Source organism: Salminus brasiliensis, chromosome 19, assembly GCF_030463535.1.
Source record: "Salminus brasiliensis chromosome 19, fSalBra1.hap2, whole genome shotgun sequence".
NCBI classification, from domain to species: domain Eukaryota; kingdom Metazoa; phylum Chordata; class Actinopteri; order Characiformes; family Bryconidae; genus Salminus; species Salminus brasiliensis.
Window position 1 is genome coordinate 15349564 of NC_132896.1, and position 17126 is coordinate 15366689.

The 17126-nt window shown below is 42.3% G+C and overlaps 2 protein-coding genes across 13 annotated transcripts in view; both read right to left on the reverse strand.

Annotated features, from left to right (window-relative positions):
* Window positions 1-2272: 2272 nt before the first annotated feature.
* On the reverse strand, window positions 2273-7076 carry rap2c (RAP2C, member of RAS oncogene family). Its single transcript, XM_072663267.1, has 3 exons — window positions 5797-7076; window positions 5152-5459; window positions 2273-2971 (listed from the first exon to the last, which is right to left on the reverse strand). Exons 1-2 carry the CDS (start codon window positions 6067-6069, stop codon window positions 5181-5183), a joined length of 552 nt encoding a protein of 183 aa, XP_072519368.1. The 5' UTR covers window positions 6070-7076; the 3' UTR covers window positions 2273-2971; window positions 5152-5180.
* Window positions 7077-10752: 3676 nt separating this feature from the next.
* The window catches only part of mbnl3 (muscleblind-like splicing regulator 3), a 53945-nt gene continuing 47571 nt past the window's right edge, over window positions 10753-17126 (reverse strand). For 8 of the 12 annotated variants that reach the window (XM_072663438.1, XM_072663436.1, XM_072663445.1 and 5 more), the window contains one exon: window positions 10753-16611. In XM_072663438.1, the coding sequence (XP_072519539.1) occupies window positions 16472-16611 (140 nt within the window). In that variant the 3' untranslated portion in view covers window positions 10753-16471. Of the gene's footprint in view, window positions 16615-17126 lie in introns of all 12 variants that reach the window. The other 4 variants (XM_072663442.1, XM_072663446.1, XM_072663447.1 and 1 more) reach the window with 2 other exon arrangements.

A 17126-nucleotide genomic window follows, 5' to 3' on the forward strand; every position in this document is an offset into this window, starting at 1 on the left:
CTAAAACGAGAGAACAAATTAGGAAAACCAGCAAGCCTGGTGTGATCCCCTTGACATTTACATTTACATTTACATTTACGGCATTTAGCAGACGCTCTTATCCAGAGCGACTTACAAAGTGCTTTGCTATTTACCCAAGAAAACCTCAGCTAGTTAGAATAGACTAATACAAAAGATACCTCCAAGCTTAGACATTGCTAAACACAATACAATAAGGCGACCATAGAACTATTCGTCCAAGTACTCTCTGAAGAGGTGGGTCTTCAGTCTGCGTTTGAAGACAGCGAGCGACTCGGCCGTTCGGACATCCAGGGGCAGCCCTTGAGCAGGTAACTTGTGATCAGTCTGCACAAGGGGTTGGGGGAATGGGCCCACTCCTCATTAGAAAACGGCTTCCACTTGGTTCTGTTGGTGGAGTTCCTTGCATGAACTGTTCTTTCCACAACAGTTTTATTGGATTAATGCCATATCTGGACTTTGACGTTGCATGAACTTCCCCTGCTTTAACCATGTCTTTGTAGACTTGAGTTCTTAGAACTGCTGTCTCATGTCATGACCCACTTACCTTTAAGCTTCAGCCTCTTTTTCCTGTCCAATTTCCTGGTACAATCCAGAATTCATAGATCCATCAATAATGACAATCCACCCTGAACCTGTGGCAGCAAAGCAGCTCTAAACCTTGATACTGCCACCACCATGCTTAATAGTGCATTCTTATGTTAGAATGCAGTGTTTGGATTCACCCGTCCTCAGAGCATTCTTCCAGTAGGTTTCTGGCTTATTACCCTGCTATGCATATGATCCTTGTTCAGTGTTACTCTGGGATCTTGGTGGAATATTATTATTTGTCATGCCCTTGGAGTGATTTTTCTGGATGACCAGTCTTTGAAAGAGGAACAGTAACAGCTTCTACGTGGACTCATGGAGGCCAAACTACTTATATATTTTCCAGTCTGGTGAGCTTCAACTTGTGCAGACAAGACTAAGACACCTGACTTCAAGTACCTTAAAACAAACTCATATTCCTAGAGGTTCATATCATCTCAGCAACAAATATTTAATGTTAGACACTTATAAAAGAATCTTCTGTTTGTATGTCTTTCTGTTTCATGTGCCCAAAATGTTTCTCATACATCTATTTCACATATTCAGTCTTCATGAACCAAAAACTGAGGAACCCCTTTCAAAGACTTTTAGTTCAGCGGTCAGAAAGCAAGTGGTCACACTTTGAGCACATTACTAATATGAATGCCTAAAACCAAGTATTTAAAGTTCAGCAGTTTATTAAGAGCTCGCTGGACCAAAAAAACAAAAACAAAAAAAACATGTTTAAGGTGGTAATAACTTCAGGCCCCTGCAGATGTTGTTGCACGAGGAAAATCGAGCAATTCATAGAATGAGAAGCGGTGGTGTGGTGCAGTGAGTGGCTCGTTGGATGTGTGAAACAAAGCAGATGATAACTGATTGGTAAAAAGGAGTGATTCCATTTGGGTGTGCTAAAGGCCATAATGTGAAAGAAGTAGGTGAATCTCCAGGTGTATTGAAGCGTACGGTCTAACAGGTCTACAAGCAGTGACAGAAAATTCTCATCAGAATTGTGTCAGAAGGACAGAACTGAGGAACAGGGATCCATGGCAAGTTTTGTGGCTTGTGAATGAAACTCACCACACCTCCAGTCAAGAATTGCTTCTAGAAGTCAGTCAACGCAGGTCTTTCACCACCAGTGTCTGAAAGAACACATCGCAGGGAACCGCAGACCATCAACATCAGACTGAGCAGAGTGGCACACAAGGCCCTTGCTAGAGACTTTTCTGTCTGCTGGGATTTTTGCAACTGCTGGTAGAACCGTATGACCGTATGCTTCAATACAGCTGCAAATTCAGCTACTTCCCTCACACCGTGGCCTTCAGCACAACCAAATGCAATCACTCCTTTTCTCAAACTATGAATCCCACCACACACACACACTTATAGCCCGAGCATCCCCGAACACCACCATCTGCAGGACTTACTAGCACCTTAAATGCAAGGTCATTTTTTTTTTTGTCTTGGGAGCTTATCATATGTGGCTGTTAATAATCAAGTATGTAAGGCTCACATTAAGATCCCCCCCACTTCTTTTCCTAGACCCTTTTCCTCCCCAAACGCCAGTTCAGCATGTTCTATTTAGCTTTTTATGCCAAGTTTTTTTGAGGTCTCCGAATCCAAAAGCAACTTAGCATGTGTGCACACAAGGGAAAGTACAGGAGGCAGGAAGCAATGACACGCAAGCTTGAGACAGTAATTATTTAAGGCGTCATTAATGCTCCATTTCAGAAACAATGCATACCTTTGTCACAAAAAGCAAAACAGCCAACCGAACATAAAATGCAATATGTATCCATCTTTGTAATTAAAGATTTTAATAAATAGACTATTATGAGAAAAAGCATACATACTGTAGTTTAAAAACAAAAAGAAGAGAACAAGAAAGAAATAAAAGAAACAAGTTAGATGGTCCAGGTCTCAGACCTGTATAATGGCTATTATCACTTTAAAATTAGATATCAAACTTAAAATGTTAAAAAGAAAATCTGGGGACGTACAACTGAGCACCTTCAGTGGTTTTACAGCCTTGAGAAGTCCTGCTCATATAGAACCCATTTCCCCTTCTAAGAAAATAGATATTAATAGCCCTGTCACAGATGTCCCCGTTTCCTCTGCCCTCCCACTGATGCTCATCATGTGTTTCCCAAAAAGCCCAGTATACTGTTTATATACTGTACTATATATATGTGCTCTACAATACAGACACCAAGAAAAGTCAGAGATTCCAAAGTCCCTGCTTTAGTTGCAGCAAAACCAAGCTTTGTCAGATGACATCATCAGTCTCAGAGTTCAGGGGGGCTCGGTGGCACTGGTGTGGCTCATGGGGTCAAAACATCATTGAAGCAGACACTGGTTCAAAAGGGCATCCTGCCAGGTGGTGTGGCTAAATGAGAGACGAAAAAGGCACTTGGGTTAGTCAACGCAGGACCAGTGAAGTTCATGAGTAGAGTGTCAATGTAGGGACATGATCACAGCTGTACAAATGAGCTCAATTCAAAAGTCAACATAAACTGGAATTCATAGCAGATCATCCTTTTACACTGCGAGTGACACTAGGGAAGGTCTCAGAGCTAAACTGTCTATTTAAAAAAAATAAATAAATAAAATATTTATATTTAAAATATATATACTGTGCATTTATACTGTGCATATGCACTCCAATTTACATATTTTTCATGCCTGCTGGTGCAAAGAAATCTGCTGTTTAGCACACTCCTAATTATTAATCATCATGGATCATCTCCACTGACCATGGAGTGAAGATGCTCAGCTACACTCTTAAAAAATAAAGGTGCTGGGCCCTGAGTGGTGCCCACTATGATCAGAGGATCGCAGGTATATATATGCGCGATTGTGACAAACTTTTACATCAAGAAATGGCAGCACTCAGAACACTTATTGTATTTTTGATATTTTCTTTTTTTTTACTAGAGTAAATTAATGCTCTCTTGGGGCCTTTACTTCCAATAGCTAGCAGCATGCAGCTGAGCATCTTCACTCCATGGTTGGTGGAGATGATCTATGATGGTTAATAATTAGGAGTGTGATGAACTAAATTATGAATTTTGTCAAACAATATGCAGAGACTGCTTGATTTTTTTTTTTTGCAGTGCCTGAAAACGTGTCATGTTCATATGCTTATATTTCACTTGTTTATCAGAGTATTCAACACTATAAAAGAACACCACGTTTATAATAATGTGATTTTGGAGTAACAAGGAAACATTAAAGAAGTCTTAAAGAAGGGATGGTCCACTGCATATGCACAGTATAAAATCACTCCCAACAGTTGAATGCATTGAGATAACTGTACACATTCAATTAGGAAGCCAATTTTGAGTAATACACTGATCTACTCCAATTTACATATTAATTTTCCTGTCTGCTGGTTTCACAGACACTGATTATAAGCCTAGTCCTAGACTGTACTTTCCATAAAACAGAGAACCATCAATCAGAGTTTAGTGTAGTTTTTGTTTAATCCCTGTCCAACCCTTAAAACAGGCAAACTTCATTTAACTTTGACTTTTAAATAACAAACACTCTATACATGACTGATAAAGCTTGGCATATCAGGCACCAAGGTCAAAAAAGATCCACTTTGGTTTTAGATTTATGTAAAAGCAGAAGTGTGAACCAATGTAGGTCAAGGGGAAAAAAAGATCCATGACGGAAGTCACAGACGACTGTAACATCCTCAAAATATTCCCCTGGACAAACTCCTTAAAAAACGGCCAAGTTTAGCTTAGCGTGTGGAATTTCCATTACAACTTAAATGTAATTCCTGAAAAGGTCATGTTCGTTCAAAACTGGCAAATACTTCACAGTCTAAGAAAAATATAAACAACTTGCTTGAGTAAACTCTTAATGATAATAGCAGAATGACAACGCATCTATAGAGGACCTCCTCAGGCCGTTTCCTGTTGTTCTGGAACATCGATTGTCATTCAGGACATTGGGTTTTCCTCTTTCTTTGCTGGGAATCTCCCCACTCTCATGTGCCTGACACTAGTCTAGACTGTGCTGCCTCTTTACGCTTCAGCAGCACGATGCAGGGCTTAGGCAGTTTTGCTTAGGCAGTTTTGTTCTTCATGCCACATTCTTTGCCTGATCTAATGATAACAGAACCAGGCCCGTCTAGAGTAAGCTGGCTGTCCTCGACTCACTGGATTCTTGAACCACAGTGCAGTCTGGATGAAAATATACACACACACACACTGCAGCAATTTGTGGATATTTCATGTTATAAAAGGACATCAACCATTTTTGTCCGCCCACCCCAAACGGCAATAAAACCCTCACTGGATATTTCCTCAGTGAAAATGATTGAAAACGTATTGCATGCATATGAGATTTGGGATTAATTATTCAGATAAGGATCATGCCTAGATCTGAGCTACACAAAGTTTCACCACTGAAACGAAAATATAAACAAGACCTAGACATAATCCCTGTCTGGGAAACCAATGTTTTTTTAGTGCAAAACTAAAAAATAAAGTGTATGATGTGTCTCATATGCTCAAGGTGCGAATGGGTGGACTGGTTAAAGTGACAGCCACGTACCAGGGGAGACTGTGGTAAGGCCAGGGCCTTCACTGTACCACACAGGCTGTGCAGCACTGCTCCTGCTTCTCGGGCAAAGTGGCATAGTTCATCTGCCGCACAATCTCAGCGAAGAGCTCGTCCACCATGGTCTTGCTTTTAGCTGACGTCTCAATGAAGGGGCAACCCCACTCTTGTGCAAGGGCTTGGCCGTCTGATCCCGCGACCTCCCTCTCCGATTCCAGGTCCACCTTATTGCCCACCAAAATCAGGGGAACCTTTTCAAAGCGCTTCACTCGGACTATCTGGTCACGCATTGGTCTGATATCCTAGTGGGGGAGAGAATATCAGTGAGATCTCGGAAACATTTCACTGCTTCAACCTGTTGACTTGCTGATATGAGAGTTACTTATAGGCCTTTCACACTTAAAATTACAACGTGTTACAACAGCAACATAATATAGACTAATTGTCTTAATATCTGGAGGTCAATGCTGCACAGAGAGAGAGAGAGAGAGAGAGAGAGAGAGAGAGACAGAGAGACCCTCTCTATATTCACCACCATTTGATGGTATTCAGCTAGGCGTGGCACAGGCATGAAAGTCCACTACTTTCCAAACAGCTCAAGTTGAGAAGAAGTCTAACGCTCCGTTGACAGGAGCTCACCTGAAAGGACTGCTGATTGACCAGGCTATAAACTAGGATGAAGCCTTGGCCGTTCTTAATGTAGAGATCTCGCATGGACGCGAACTGCTCGGTCCCGGCGGTGTCCAGGATCTCCAGCACCGACGGGGACGAATCCACCTCGATCTCTTTCCGATAGAAGTCCTCGATGGTTGGGTCATATTTCTCGATGAACGTCCCGGTGACGAACTGCACGGTCAGCGCGGACTTGCCGACGCCGCCGCTGCCCAACACCACCACCTTATACTCCTTCATTTGGGAGCGGGCGTTAAACACTGACCGCAACCTCGGCTAGCTAGCAAGCGAACTTTGAGCTGCTCCCCAACATAAAGCAGGCCCTCGACTGGTGAAATGACCCCCTCTTCAACACCACACTCACGATTAGTCACTCCACAGAACGACCACAAAAGTGACCACACACTACTTCTCGGTTTTCTCTCCCTCCTAAATTGTTGTGCTACAGCTGCCAGACCGGCTAGCGGTGCCAGCTAGCTAGCTAGCTAGCTAAACACGAAACGCCCCTGCTCCATCCACACTCGGCCCGCCTCTACGGAAAAAGGCTCATGGTAAAGCAGAGTGAAAGCGGGGTTCAAGCGGCTCATTAACACCCGTGTGGCACAGGCTACAGCAGGGCAGGTCAGCCGGCTAAGGTCGCAAGCTGCAAAACGCAGTCGGCGTTGCTGCCATTCTGGCGTCCATGTGAATGAATCCCACTAGCAGCTAGGCTAGGCTAGGCTAGGCTAAGCTAAGCTAAAAACCTCCTACTATCATCCCCAGCTCTGCTGCCGGACTGACTCGCTGGTTCCGGGGCTGCAAAAACCCGTCAAAAGCAAAAGTCCCCGTTAGACCGTATCTGGCGGACGAACTTAAAGGGGGGGAGGGGGGTCTCCCCGGACCGGGTCTCGGTTTAATCAACAGGTTTGGATTTAAAGCGAGCCTCTGTTGTTGGTGACCAACACAAAAACCCGCACACTCCCTTCCTCCCTCCTTCTCCTTCTCCTCCTCCACCACCTCCTTCTCCGTCTTCTCCTCCTCCTCTGCCTGCCCGGCCTCTCCCTCTCTGAGAGCCTTAACAAGCCGGCCAGCTCGCTTAAATCACCTCACACTGACCAGCGGATGTCGGGCGGAAAGCCCATTCGACCCAACCTGAACTTCAACGACTGACTTTTCATCTGAAACAGGAAAAGCACCGCTGTTCAGCCCGACAGTCCGAAGCGCAGCCCCGCTGTTAAGACATGGCTGCTACTTTTCTTTTGTAAAAATGTTCAGAGCTTATCAAAATCTGCGATTGGCTCGTCGGAGAGAGGCGCTCCTGATTGGCTGAAGCGACAGGTAGGCGGGACCTGGAGACAGGGCAGAGGAATTCACCCACACATCCTCAAGGAAATCTGTCGTAGAGGCGAAAATGCACGTTTTGTGATGTCGATAAAATAACACAGCATATTTTCTTTAAACACACACATTTATTAACAATTCTAACGTTTTTCTTTTCTTCTTTACATCATCTCATTTAATATGAATGATGGAAGTGGGAGACAAGCGTAGGATCATAAAATCCTACATTCAAAAAAAAGGTGGAAAACCTTTTACACAACACCAGCTCCCTGTTTCTACCCTCACTGTCCATCTGTCCCTTTGTAGTTCTATGATTACAGACTGTAGTTCATCTGCATACTTTGGAAGCATCCTTTCACCCTGTTCTTCAATGGTGGGTCATTCTCAGCACTGCAGTGACACTGACATGGTGGTGGTGTGTAAGTGTGTGTTGCGCTGGTTCGAGCAAATCAGACACAGCAGCACTGCTGGACTGAGAACAGTCCACCAACCAGAAATGTATATAGCAAACAGAGTCCTTTGGATTAGAGGATGACCAACACAAGCTGTGCCTCAACAGACGAGCTTCTGTATCTAACTTTACATCTACAAGGTGGTCCAACTAGGTAGAAGTGTCTAATAGAGCGGGCAGTGAGTGGACACTGTGTTTAAACACTCCAGCAGCACTGCTGTGACTGATCCACCAGCTCAACCCACACTAACACACAACTGCAATGCAATGCGCCCTGTCCAGAGGGATGCCTGCCTTGCACCCAACGATTCCAGGTAGGCTCTGGACCCACCGCGACCTTGACTAGGAAGAAGCAGAACAGATGAATGAATGAACATATTAGACATTTTGACTGCAAAAGGTACTTTTATTGAGAGTTCACTAAAATAGTGAATGGCAGTGTGGATGTGGGAATATTTGTTTATTGCTGAGAAGATGAAAATATTGTTGGTGATAATGAAAGGTCATTTATAAGGAACCAGGTAGTCAAACCAGGACAGATAAGAAATAGACCAACACCATTTATTCTTTAATGAATTTAGAGGTTTTTCTTTTCATAAAAGAAGAAGGGAAGTGATCAGTCTGGCTTCTCCTTTGGATTCACGATTTATATTATTAAGCACTTTATTAATTGTGTTTTTGGAAATATGCAGATCTGCACAAAAGTGTATGAAAAAGAGTAGAGAGTGTATTTATTGCTGAGCTGTGTTCAAAACTGTGTCCTATTCACTATCCCCTACGTGTGAAAATCCAGATCACTATATAGGAAACAGAATTCGACAAGGTAATGAGCGATTTCAGACACGTCCTTATGTGTACATGCTCGCTGCTGCGGGACAGCAGACTACGTCTCATAAACAGGCCGAACGCCTTCTCAGAGAAGCTGAGCGCAAATCTGATATCACTGCACAATAGCTGAGGGCTGGGCGATATGACCATCAAAGACAAAGACACCCACATTCACCATTTGTGTTGGACACTGCCTTTAACCCATCCATGCAGTGAACACACACATACACACTAGTGAGCAAATGTGCTCAGAGCAGTGAGAGCAGAGAGGGTTGAGAGGCCAATGGTGGCAGATTGCCTTGCCCGGGTATCTAACCCACAACCTTGTCACCAATAGTGATCTGTGCTACCACTGCCCCGATCATTGTTGCGATAAATTACACTGCAGACGTCATCAGTATTAAAAGGACACAAAGAAGTGCTGTGTGCTGGAAAGATAAAGGTCAAAGTGGTGGTGCACTGTTCTACTGTGCAGCCTTGCTTAAACAAAGATCATTTTCATGGAATAGTCATTAGAAAAACTTACTTCAAAATACCAGCAAATTCTGAACATTTCTCTGAACCCCATGCTTTAAAATGGACACCATGAAACAAAATATGTACAAATGATTTTATATGATTTTTATTCAACTCACGCACTGCCCTGCACTAACGCCACTGAACCAGGACTCATTAGGCTCTCTCTGTAATGAAACATAATTGATCAGGAGTACTGATAATATCCACTGTATAGATAAAAGTAGTCAATTATTACAAAAACAATGAATCAATAGTACCCAGGCCTACTATAAAGCACAGAGGAAGGGTTCTGCAATTGTTCCAAGTCACAGCAGTTTTTTATTACTATAAAAACATTTTTGCTAAGGGTGTACATTCAAGTAGGCCTGGGTCATTTTATTAAAAATGTGTTGAAACCAGCATTTTACCAGAACCTACTACTTTCCCCAGTGTATGTGTTCATGTACTGTCCCTACAAAAGCATTCGTCCAGTCTAAGACACTGAAACATCACCACCAACACCCAGCCAACCGAGCAGCTTTTATAACCATTCTTCAATTCACGATCAAGGTAAAATGTGATCCTGATTTGAGGTCATATCGCCCAGCGCTCCTTTAAAAAGACGGACCCGTGTCTTGGGATGTATGCTTTTAAGTGCTTTATTAAAATGTCAAACAAAACAAAACAAAAAAAGAACAGAGATCTTATAAGTATGTATATTTTCTATACATTAATATAATCGTAAAAGGGATTGGCAAGAAGCACAATTCTTCAGCACATACAAGCACAACACGCTAAATAGAAAGAGAAGCATTTCATATAAAGAGTCAAAGCATTCAATTATATCTTGTCCTACAGTGGGGGAAAGAGGAATCTAGTACATATGGCTTTGAAACAAGGTGGACATTCTTTGAACTGCTCCGGTTACAAGATAGCACTTATATGCACTGGCATCAGCATTTAAATCTACACTCCACTGACGCCCTTAAAGGGACAAAAAACCTCAATGTCAACGACAGACTTCATGTACGACACCCATAATAACATTTGTACAACATAAATATGAACGTACAGTCCTCACTAGTTCTGTATATAATCGATTCCGTTTACTACTTTCCGAACACCAATACAATCCAAAGTATAGTTTAGTTTCCACACACAGACTTTCCATATGAAGTGATTAGATATGGGTCACAACAGAATTAAGTTCTCATTGGTTTCAAAAACAAAAAAATTAACAAACCAAAAAAAAAAAGGTAAAAGTAAAAGCACTGTGTTCACATCACAGAAATGTCTAGGCACAGGAGGATGGACAGCAGAAGAGTCAGAGTTGTCGTATTTCTTTTTTCCTCTACCAAGCACAGTGGTAAAAAGTGTCCTTTGATTGCATTCGGTTTCAGCATGTTCTGAAAATTGGGACTTTGACAATTCCAAGTCTGCATTAAGTCCTACGTGCTACCTTTCACTTTACAGTCAGAAGGCTCGGGACCACCAGGCTTGAAGTGGCCCATAGGTGCATCGATATGTAGTAACCTACGAAGACTCGGTCTCTCCCTCACTACTAGGACAAGTGCCATGGCAACAAAATTTATTGGCTTCCAAAGCAATTGTAGAGCACAGAATGTACAAGATTTCTCAGACGGCGGCTTTTTGTTTGCTTGTTTTTTGTCCGGCGCTTCACCTCTTGACTGTGAAACACCTTCATTATTTTGTATACTGTAGGAAATGCAGTGAGATGTTTTAGAATTAGGGCGACTTTTTGGGGAATGCGTGAGCGTCCGAAAAAAAAAGGAGAGAAAATAATAGTAATAATAATTATATTTATAATTATAATAATAAAAGCTCGACATTGAAAACCAAACCGAATCCCAACAAAATGTAACCAAAAGACCTCATTACATCGTGTAACCAGCTGCGATGCTTTCCTGCTATAATCTGACCTGGAAGTTGGTGTGGTGTGGTGCCGTGTCCGAGATTTGGGTGACAGGGCAAGTAGAAGAAGAAGCATTTTGTCCTCTCTTGTTCTCTCTGCCACCCACAGGGGGCAGAGCACCACCAGAGCACGTTTCACAGCAGGTAATCCCACGCAGATCCATTTTAGATCTAATTGCGTTTTCAGCTCTTTCACATTTGCCAATAAGCACAGCTGAAAAGCACAGTCTACGCAGACGAAAAGAACAAGAGAAGCAGGGTAGTCGTTCTTTGGTTTCTAGATAGACACATCAATATATTTACCTGCATACGTTTTAAGTGGACACGCTTTTTCTTTTCTTTTGTTCTTTTTTGTTGTTGTTGTTGTTCAAATACTACCAGTTCTGTTACAACAGGGTCAACTTCAGGGTCAGTTATAGACGGCCACAGTGCTCAGTGTAACATGCTTGTAAACTAGGTTCAACTACAAAGCATCTTTTGACAGGGTGTTTTTCTCTTTTTTGTCCCATTTGATCGGCAAGCAATATCAGCATGCTCATGGTGAGAACAAGGGCATTAGCAAACAGAACATATGACGAATCCCTCAAAAAACAGCATTTCTTCGACAACCTATTAAAAGGATATTTGTTTACCTGTATTCCGAACAATACAGTCATTTGATGTGAACCAGTTCTTTAATTTTTTATATATATTTCTATATATATATATATATATATATATGTATTCATTCTTCTATGTATATTCAAAATAAATTCTGAATATTTTTGACTCAGTTATGTACATAAGTGCAAACAAGGTGAAAAACACACATTCGTACACTGATGGGGGAGGAGGGGGTGGGAACAGCAGGATTTACCAGGTCCCAGCACAGCTGGGCTACAGTCTGGGTAGACCAGAGAGGAAGGGGGAAGAAATGAGACTTTACCAAGAGGGGGCAGGTATAGCCCACCACGCCCTTATAGCATGCTCTGCTCATGACATCATCGAATTAAAGATTTACATACAGGTCATCAAAGTGAGTCTTCCTTTAAAGATCCTTTCTGGAATCTCCCAGTCCAGACAGCCCTTTCTGTGAGTCTGTTTCTTTTTTTTTTCGTTATCAGATCGAGAGGGAGGTTCTTCTTCCCCTCATGATCTGACAGATCCGCTCTAAAGCTCAAATGCTGCCTTAGTTGTTGTTTATTATTTTTTTCCCCATTTTGTTAATCAAGCAGAACAATGACGACGACGACGGCGGCGGCGACGACGACAACCCCCTTAGAAAAATAAGAAAATCATAAAAACAGAAATAACATATGACGTCTCCAAATGGCCTTTGGACTCAAGGTGTCTCACCTTTTGCAATTGTTTTTCTTTCTTTTTTTTGTACAAAATAGGCAATCATCTCTTAATCCAAGATAAGCTTACTACACATTCCCTTTCAGAATAAGTTAACCTTGTACATTGTTTCAATTTAAGTGTGAAAAAATTCACAATTAAGATTCACAAAGGTAGCCATGTTGTAGTTTTGTTGCCATAGCAACAACAACTTACTATCAAGTAACAATGAATCTATCATTGTAATACATATAAATGTGTAGATAATATATATATATATAGAGAGAGAGAGATAGAGAGCGATAGATATTTCTTATGTATTTTGTTTATCTTAAACCACTAACTGCACAAATTATGAATCAGATTATTCAGATTATTATTTTTTTTTCATTTCATGCGATGAGATTTGTACGCTGTATAACACGTAACTGATATGAACTCATTAAATGACCAGACTAACTAAAAAAAACAAAAAAACAACAGTTCATCCTCAAAATGTCAAGCACACCATAACATGACGCAATTCGTGAAGATACAGCTAAAATAGAAGTACCATTAAAAATGACGTTAAGGTCGAGTGATAAAAACTAGAACGCTGAGAAAACTAGAAGGATGGTGCACTAGTCATATGTACAAGTAAGATTACCTAACTACATTATACAGGAATACACACTTCTTAAAAAGTGAGTGTTCTTAAAATGCTAAAGCCCCAAATTAGGCATATTTTTTGTTTTTCTTAATCAAGTATTTTGTTGATTCCAGCTGGATAGCAGTTGGAGAAGGCATAACTCTTGATATGAGAGAGAAAGAAAGAGAGAGAGAGAGAGAGAGAGAGAGAGAGAGAGAGAAAGAGAGATCTATACCTTGGCTAGGCAATGAGACTCATTCAACTACAAGAAATAACCCATTACAACAAATCAACAGCTGAGTACTCTTCCTAACAACTGCCAACATATACACACACCCACATCCCCAAACACACATTAACATTTTATAAAATGTATACAACACAGATATTCAGTATTTCAATAACACAGTATATTGTCTTGCTGTGATTTTGCATTTGACCTCAGTTAACTCTACTGACTTGAAGTGCTCCATGCTTATTATATCACCAGTAAAGCATAACATATTTCGGGCCGCTTTTCTAAAGACAGATTAAGTCTTAGACTAAATTAAACAATCAATGGGGAATATTTTCATTGTTGTTTTTTTTTGTACATTGACAATCCGATTTAGTCTTGAATGAGCCTTAATCTATGCCTAGAAAACAGGCCCTGAAAGATTTGGCCTGAAGAGAGTGACGGTCTACTCTAGACAGACAACAACACGTGCTTTCCAGCAAGGCTTTCACCTCTTAATAGACGCGCATTGTTCGTCCATCTAAAAAAATCACCCCTCAGCATGGCTATGGTTGTCTTTACAACCAAACAGCACAGCTGTTTTTTTTTTTATGTAAGGACGTTCATAACAACTGGAAAGGTCCTCAAAGAGTCTCTGTGACTCGAGTTTTCTTTCGACTCTTGTTTGTATAGTAAATCAACAGTGGATGGCATTGAGAGTTTGATTGAAACTCTTCTGATATGTTGAAGCATTGTGGTTTGATTCAGGAGAAGAAAAAAGGTGAGACAGGCATCCTCAGACTTTAAGACATTCTGCTTGTCCTAAATGGTCACATTCAAATGTATATAAGGCCCTTTCAAAACAACGCACACCTCGAGTACAGCTGATCCACCACCTCCCGAACTAGCCCGCTGCTTTTAGTACTACTTGCAGACATCGTTAACTTTCTCTAACGGTTGTTGATCAACTCTTAGAGTTCCAGAGTCGGCCGACTTTTGAAAATAAGGACACAGTATGTGATCGGAACCTGTGGTTAGAATCCAAACAGTCGCAATTTTCATCAACACAAGCGAAACAAATCGGCAAACTGCTCAGACATCCAGCTAGCACTGTGAACAACTGGGGGGACGAACCTGCTCTCCACTACAACGCAAAACTCTGCAAGCCTTGGTGGGCCTCTTATGCTTATGCTTATGCACTGGATTCAATCCAACACAATACAGAACGACTGAAAAGGTAAAAGCATTTGGGGTTCGCACCTTAGAATCGGCCACCATGGATATAATGGGGAATAGCTACAGGGAACTCCGACATGAGCCAACGACATGAGGGGATTTAGGAAAGACAGAAGCCTCCTAGGAAGGGGCGGTATGAATGATTGCATTAGTCATAAGGGAAATAGCATTTTCAATTAAATCTGTCAGACCTTGGCATACGGAGCTTGCTTCTTAAATCACTGATTGGCACAGAGTGACCCAGGTCTGGTATAGTGATTGGCACATGAAACAGTGCACTTGAAAATGTGTGCAGGCTTTACGCTTACAGGACAGCAAGGGTTACGGTGTCCAGTGTCAGCAGATCCTGAACATACCATTTCAATTCGATTCCCAATCTCGGACGAATTTAAGGGTCTCATATCTGTAGACCTGAGACGAGTAAATGAGATAAGCATCCTACAAAACTCCAGAAGATGCATTCTGGCTGCTTCCGTGCTGAGAATTATCTCCAGTATGGCCAGCTCCAAGATATCATGTCACTGTGAGATGTTGCAAACAGGGCCAAGCAATAAGCAGAGACAAACAGACTGTCACACAGTAGGAGGGTCGGGCCATGGATTTTGGCAGAGAGCATCCGCGCTAAGAGGAACGGGGGGAAAAAAGAAAAAGACAAGAGACAGACACGGCAGCAGACCGTAGGTATCACATCTCGGCGTTTTCAGAGAAACCTAGTCAACCTTGCTGATTATTTATGCGAGGGAATCGCAGGAATTAAGCGCTAGGTTTAAAGGAGATGAGCAATGTGCTGCGACACGGCTGACTAGAAAGGAACAGTTGGGCTTGAAAATGGAGCTACTCCAATCAGCGGCGGCCGCAGCTGCTGCGCTGGCACTCCCGTTTCACAGCATGTTGATCAGACTCATCCTGAGCTACGGTCATCCATCAGACCTCCTATGCAAGCACCAGCTACCAGCTCTATAGGGCCTGTGTGATCAGACCCCGCAGATCAGCGGGCATTTGCGCTGGTGCGATGCGACATGCCGGTGTGCTCTCCCTCTGCTTAAGGCATTTCGCATTTAGAAAAGGGAGGTATGAGCAGGTGAATCTACCCAGCCACTGTCCCTCTGGATTCCGCTGACCGTGCGACCTGTTTCAGCTCGTTATGCGTAGGTTAAATACAATAATACTCTTTCACAACATGAACGACAGGAGACGAGAAGACATCAGATCCTAACGTGATAGGAAAAGTGGGACTGGACTGAGGAACAGCACGACGAATCTTAAAGGCTACAAGTGTACGCATCTTCCCTTTCTCTTCTACCGTAAGATCTAGATCAGATGCTTAAGTATCAGGAAAAGACTTTCACACACTTGTAACGTGAAAGGCACAGACAATGACAACCTGTTAAACTAATAAGCCATTTGGACAACATTTGAACAAGACCTTACAATGATACGAATAATTCTCTGTTAATGATATACTCAAGACAATTTCGGAGTGTAAAAACAAACAAAACAAACAAACAAAAAAAACTCCACAAATTTGTAGAGAAATGAAAAGATGACAGAAATAAAAGGAACCACCAGCGCTATCTAAAAACATCAAGAGCAATCTGAGCTCCCATACACTCCTCTCTCCACAATGAGCCCTGTGCATAGACACACACAGCAATCACATTCTCGTGTTGTCCACTGCTTCGCTGCTGATGCGACTGCAGAGTCATATGTGCTGTCAGGTGATGTCAAGCCTCAGCTCCACTTACTCACGGTGGATCGATTAAGCAGGGTCTGAGACTTCACTGCCACTTCAGGAGGATGCACTGTTCTCAACAGTGTTTGTGTGTGTGTGTGTGTGTGTGTGTGTGTGTGTGCATGTGGTATGTGTCTACAAATCTGTGTGTACTTGTATGGCTGTGAATTCAAAGAGCACTCAGATTCAGAATCCGTGCCCTCCTCAAGTCTCCTTGCATCACGATGGCATGCTTCCTAAAACAGTTGTAGGTCCAAGCTTAAGTATTGCCCGTTTTAGCATCAACAAACACCTTTTGTTGATTGTTTTTGTTTGTGTGTGTGTCATTTTTTTTTCTCTCTCTCCATAACACATCCATGTCAACTGTGAGGATGAAAGGGTTGCCCCGGGGTAGGGCATACTGATTAGGCACACGTTTGTTGCATTCACGTCTCTGTGGTGTGGTTGGTGGGACAGTGCGGGTGGGCGGAGCCTGATGGTGGTGTCTTAACCGAGGTTGTGGGCGAGGCTTACTGAGTTCAGAGTCATGGGGGCCGCCACCAGAAGTTTGGGGACCGGACAGAACTGGGATTCCACAGGAATGCAGTGGAGGTCGACAGGGTCGGTGGTCAGTACCTCGGCGGGGTCTACTGGAAGACAAGGACAAACGAGGTAGAGAGCGAGAAAGAGAGAGGGAGAGCGAGAGGCAGAAAGGGAAAAGAAAGACAGACAAATAGGGGTTGAGACGTAACCTTGTTTCAGGACACGTACAACAAGAGATGCAAAAGCAAACGAAATGTTGGAGGCATAAAAACTGATCAGAATGTTCTCATCGACAAAGAATAACGGTATCTAATTTTTCCGACAGCGGGAAAAACTGTAATATCCTGATGTAATACATCACTGATCCTGGGAGAGAAGACGGCGACTTCCAGTACAAGCTACATTTGGTGACTTTTGAGAGATTACTTGACCAGAGAAGAAAAAAAAGACAGGAAATTAATGGCGACTCCACGGCAATGTTAGGCACATCTGAGAATTGAGATCAGATAAAAAAAAAAAAGGCTTTCCAAAAAAATAGGACTGGAAAAAAATTTGGAAGATTTATCTCATGTGCTTTCTCAGTCCAGCTGTAGCTAATTCTCAAAGATATACAGGTGTC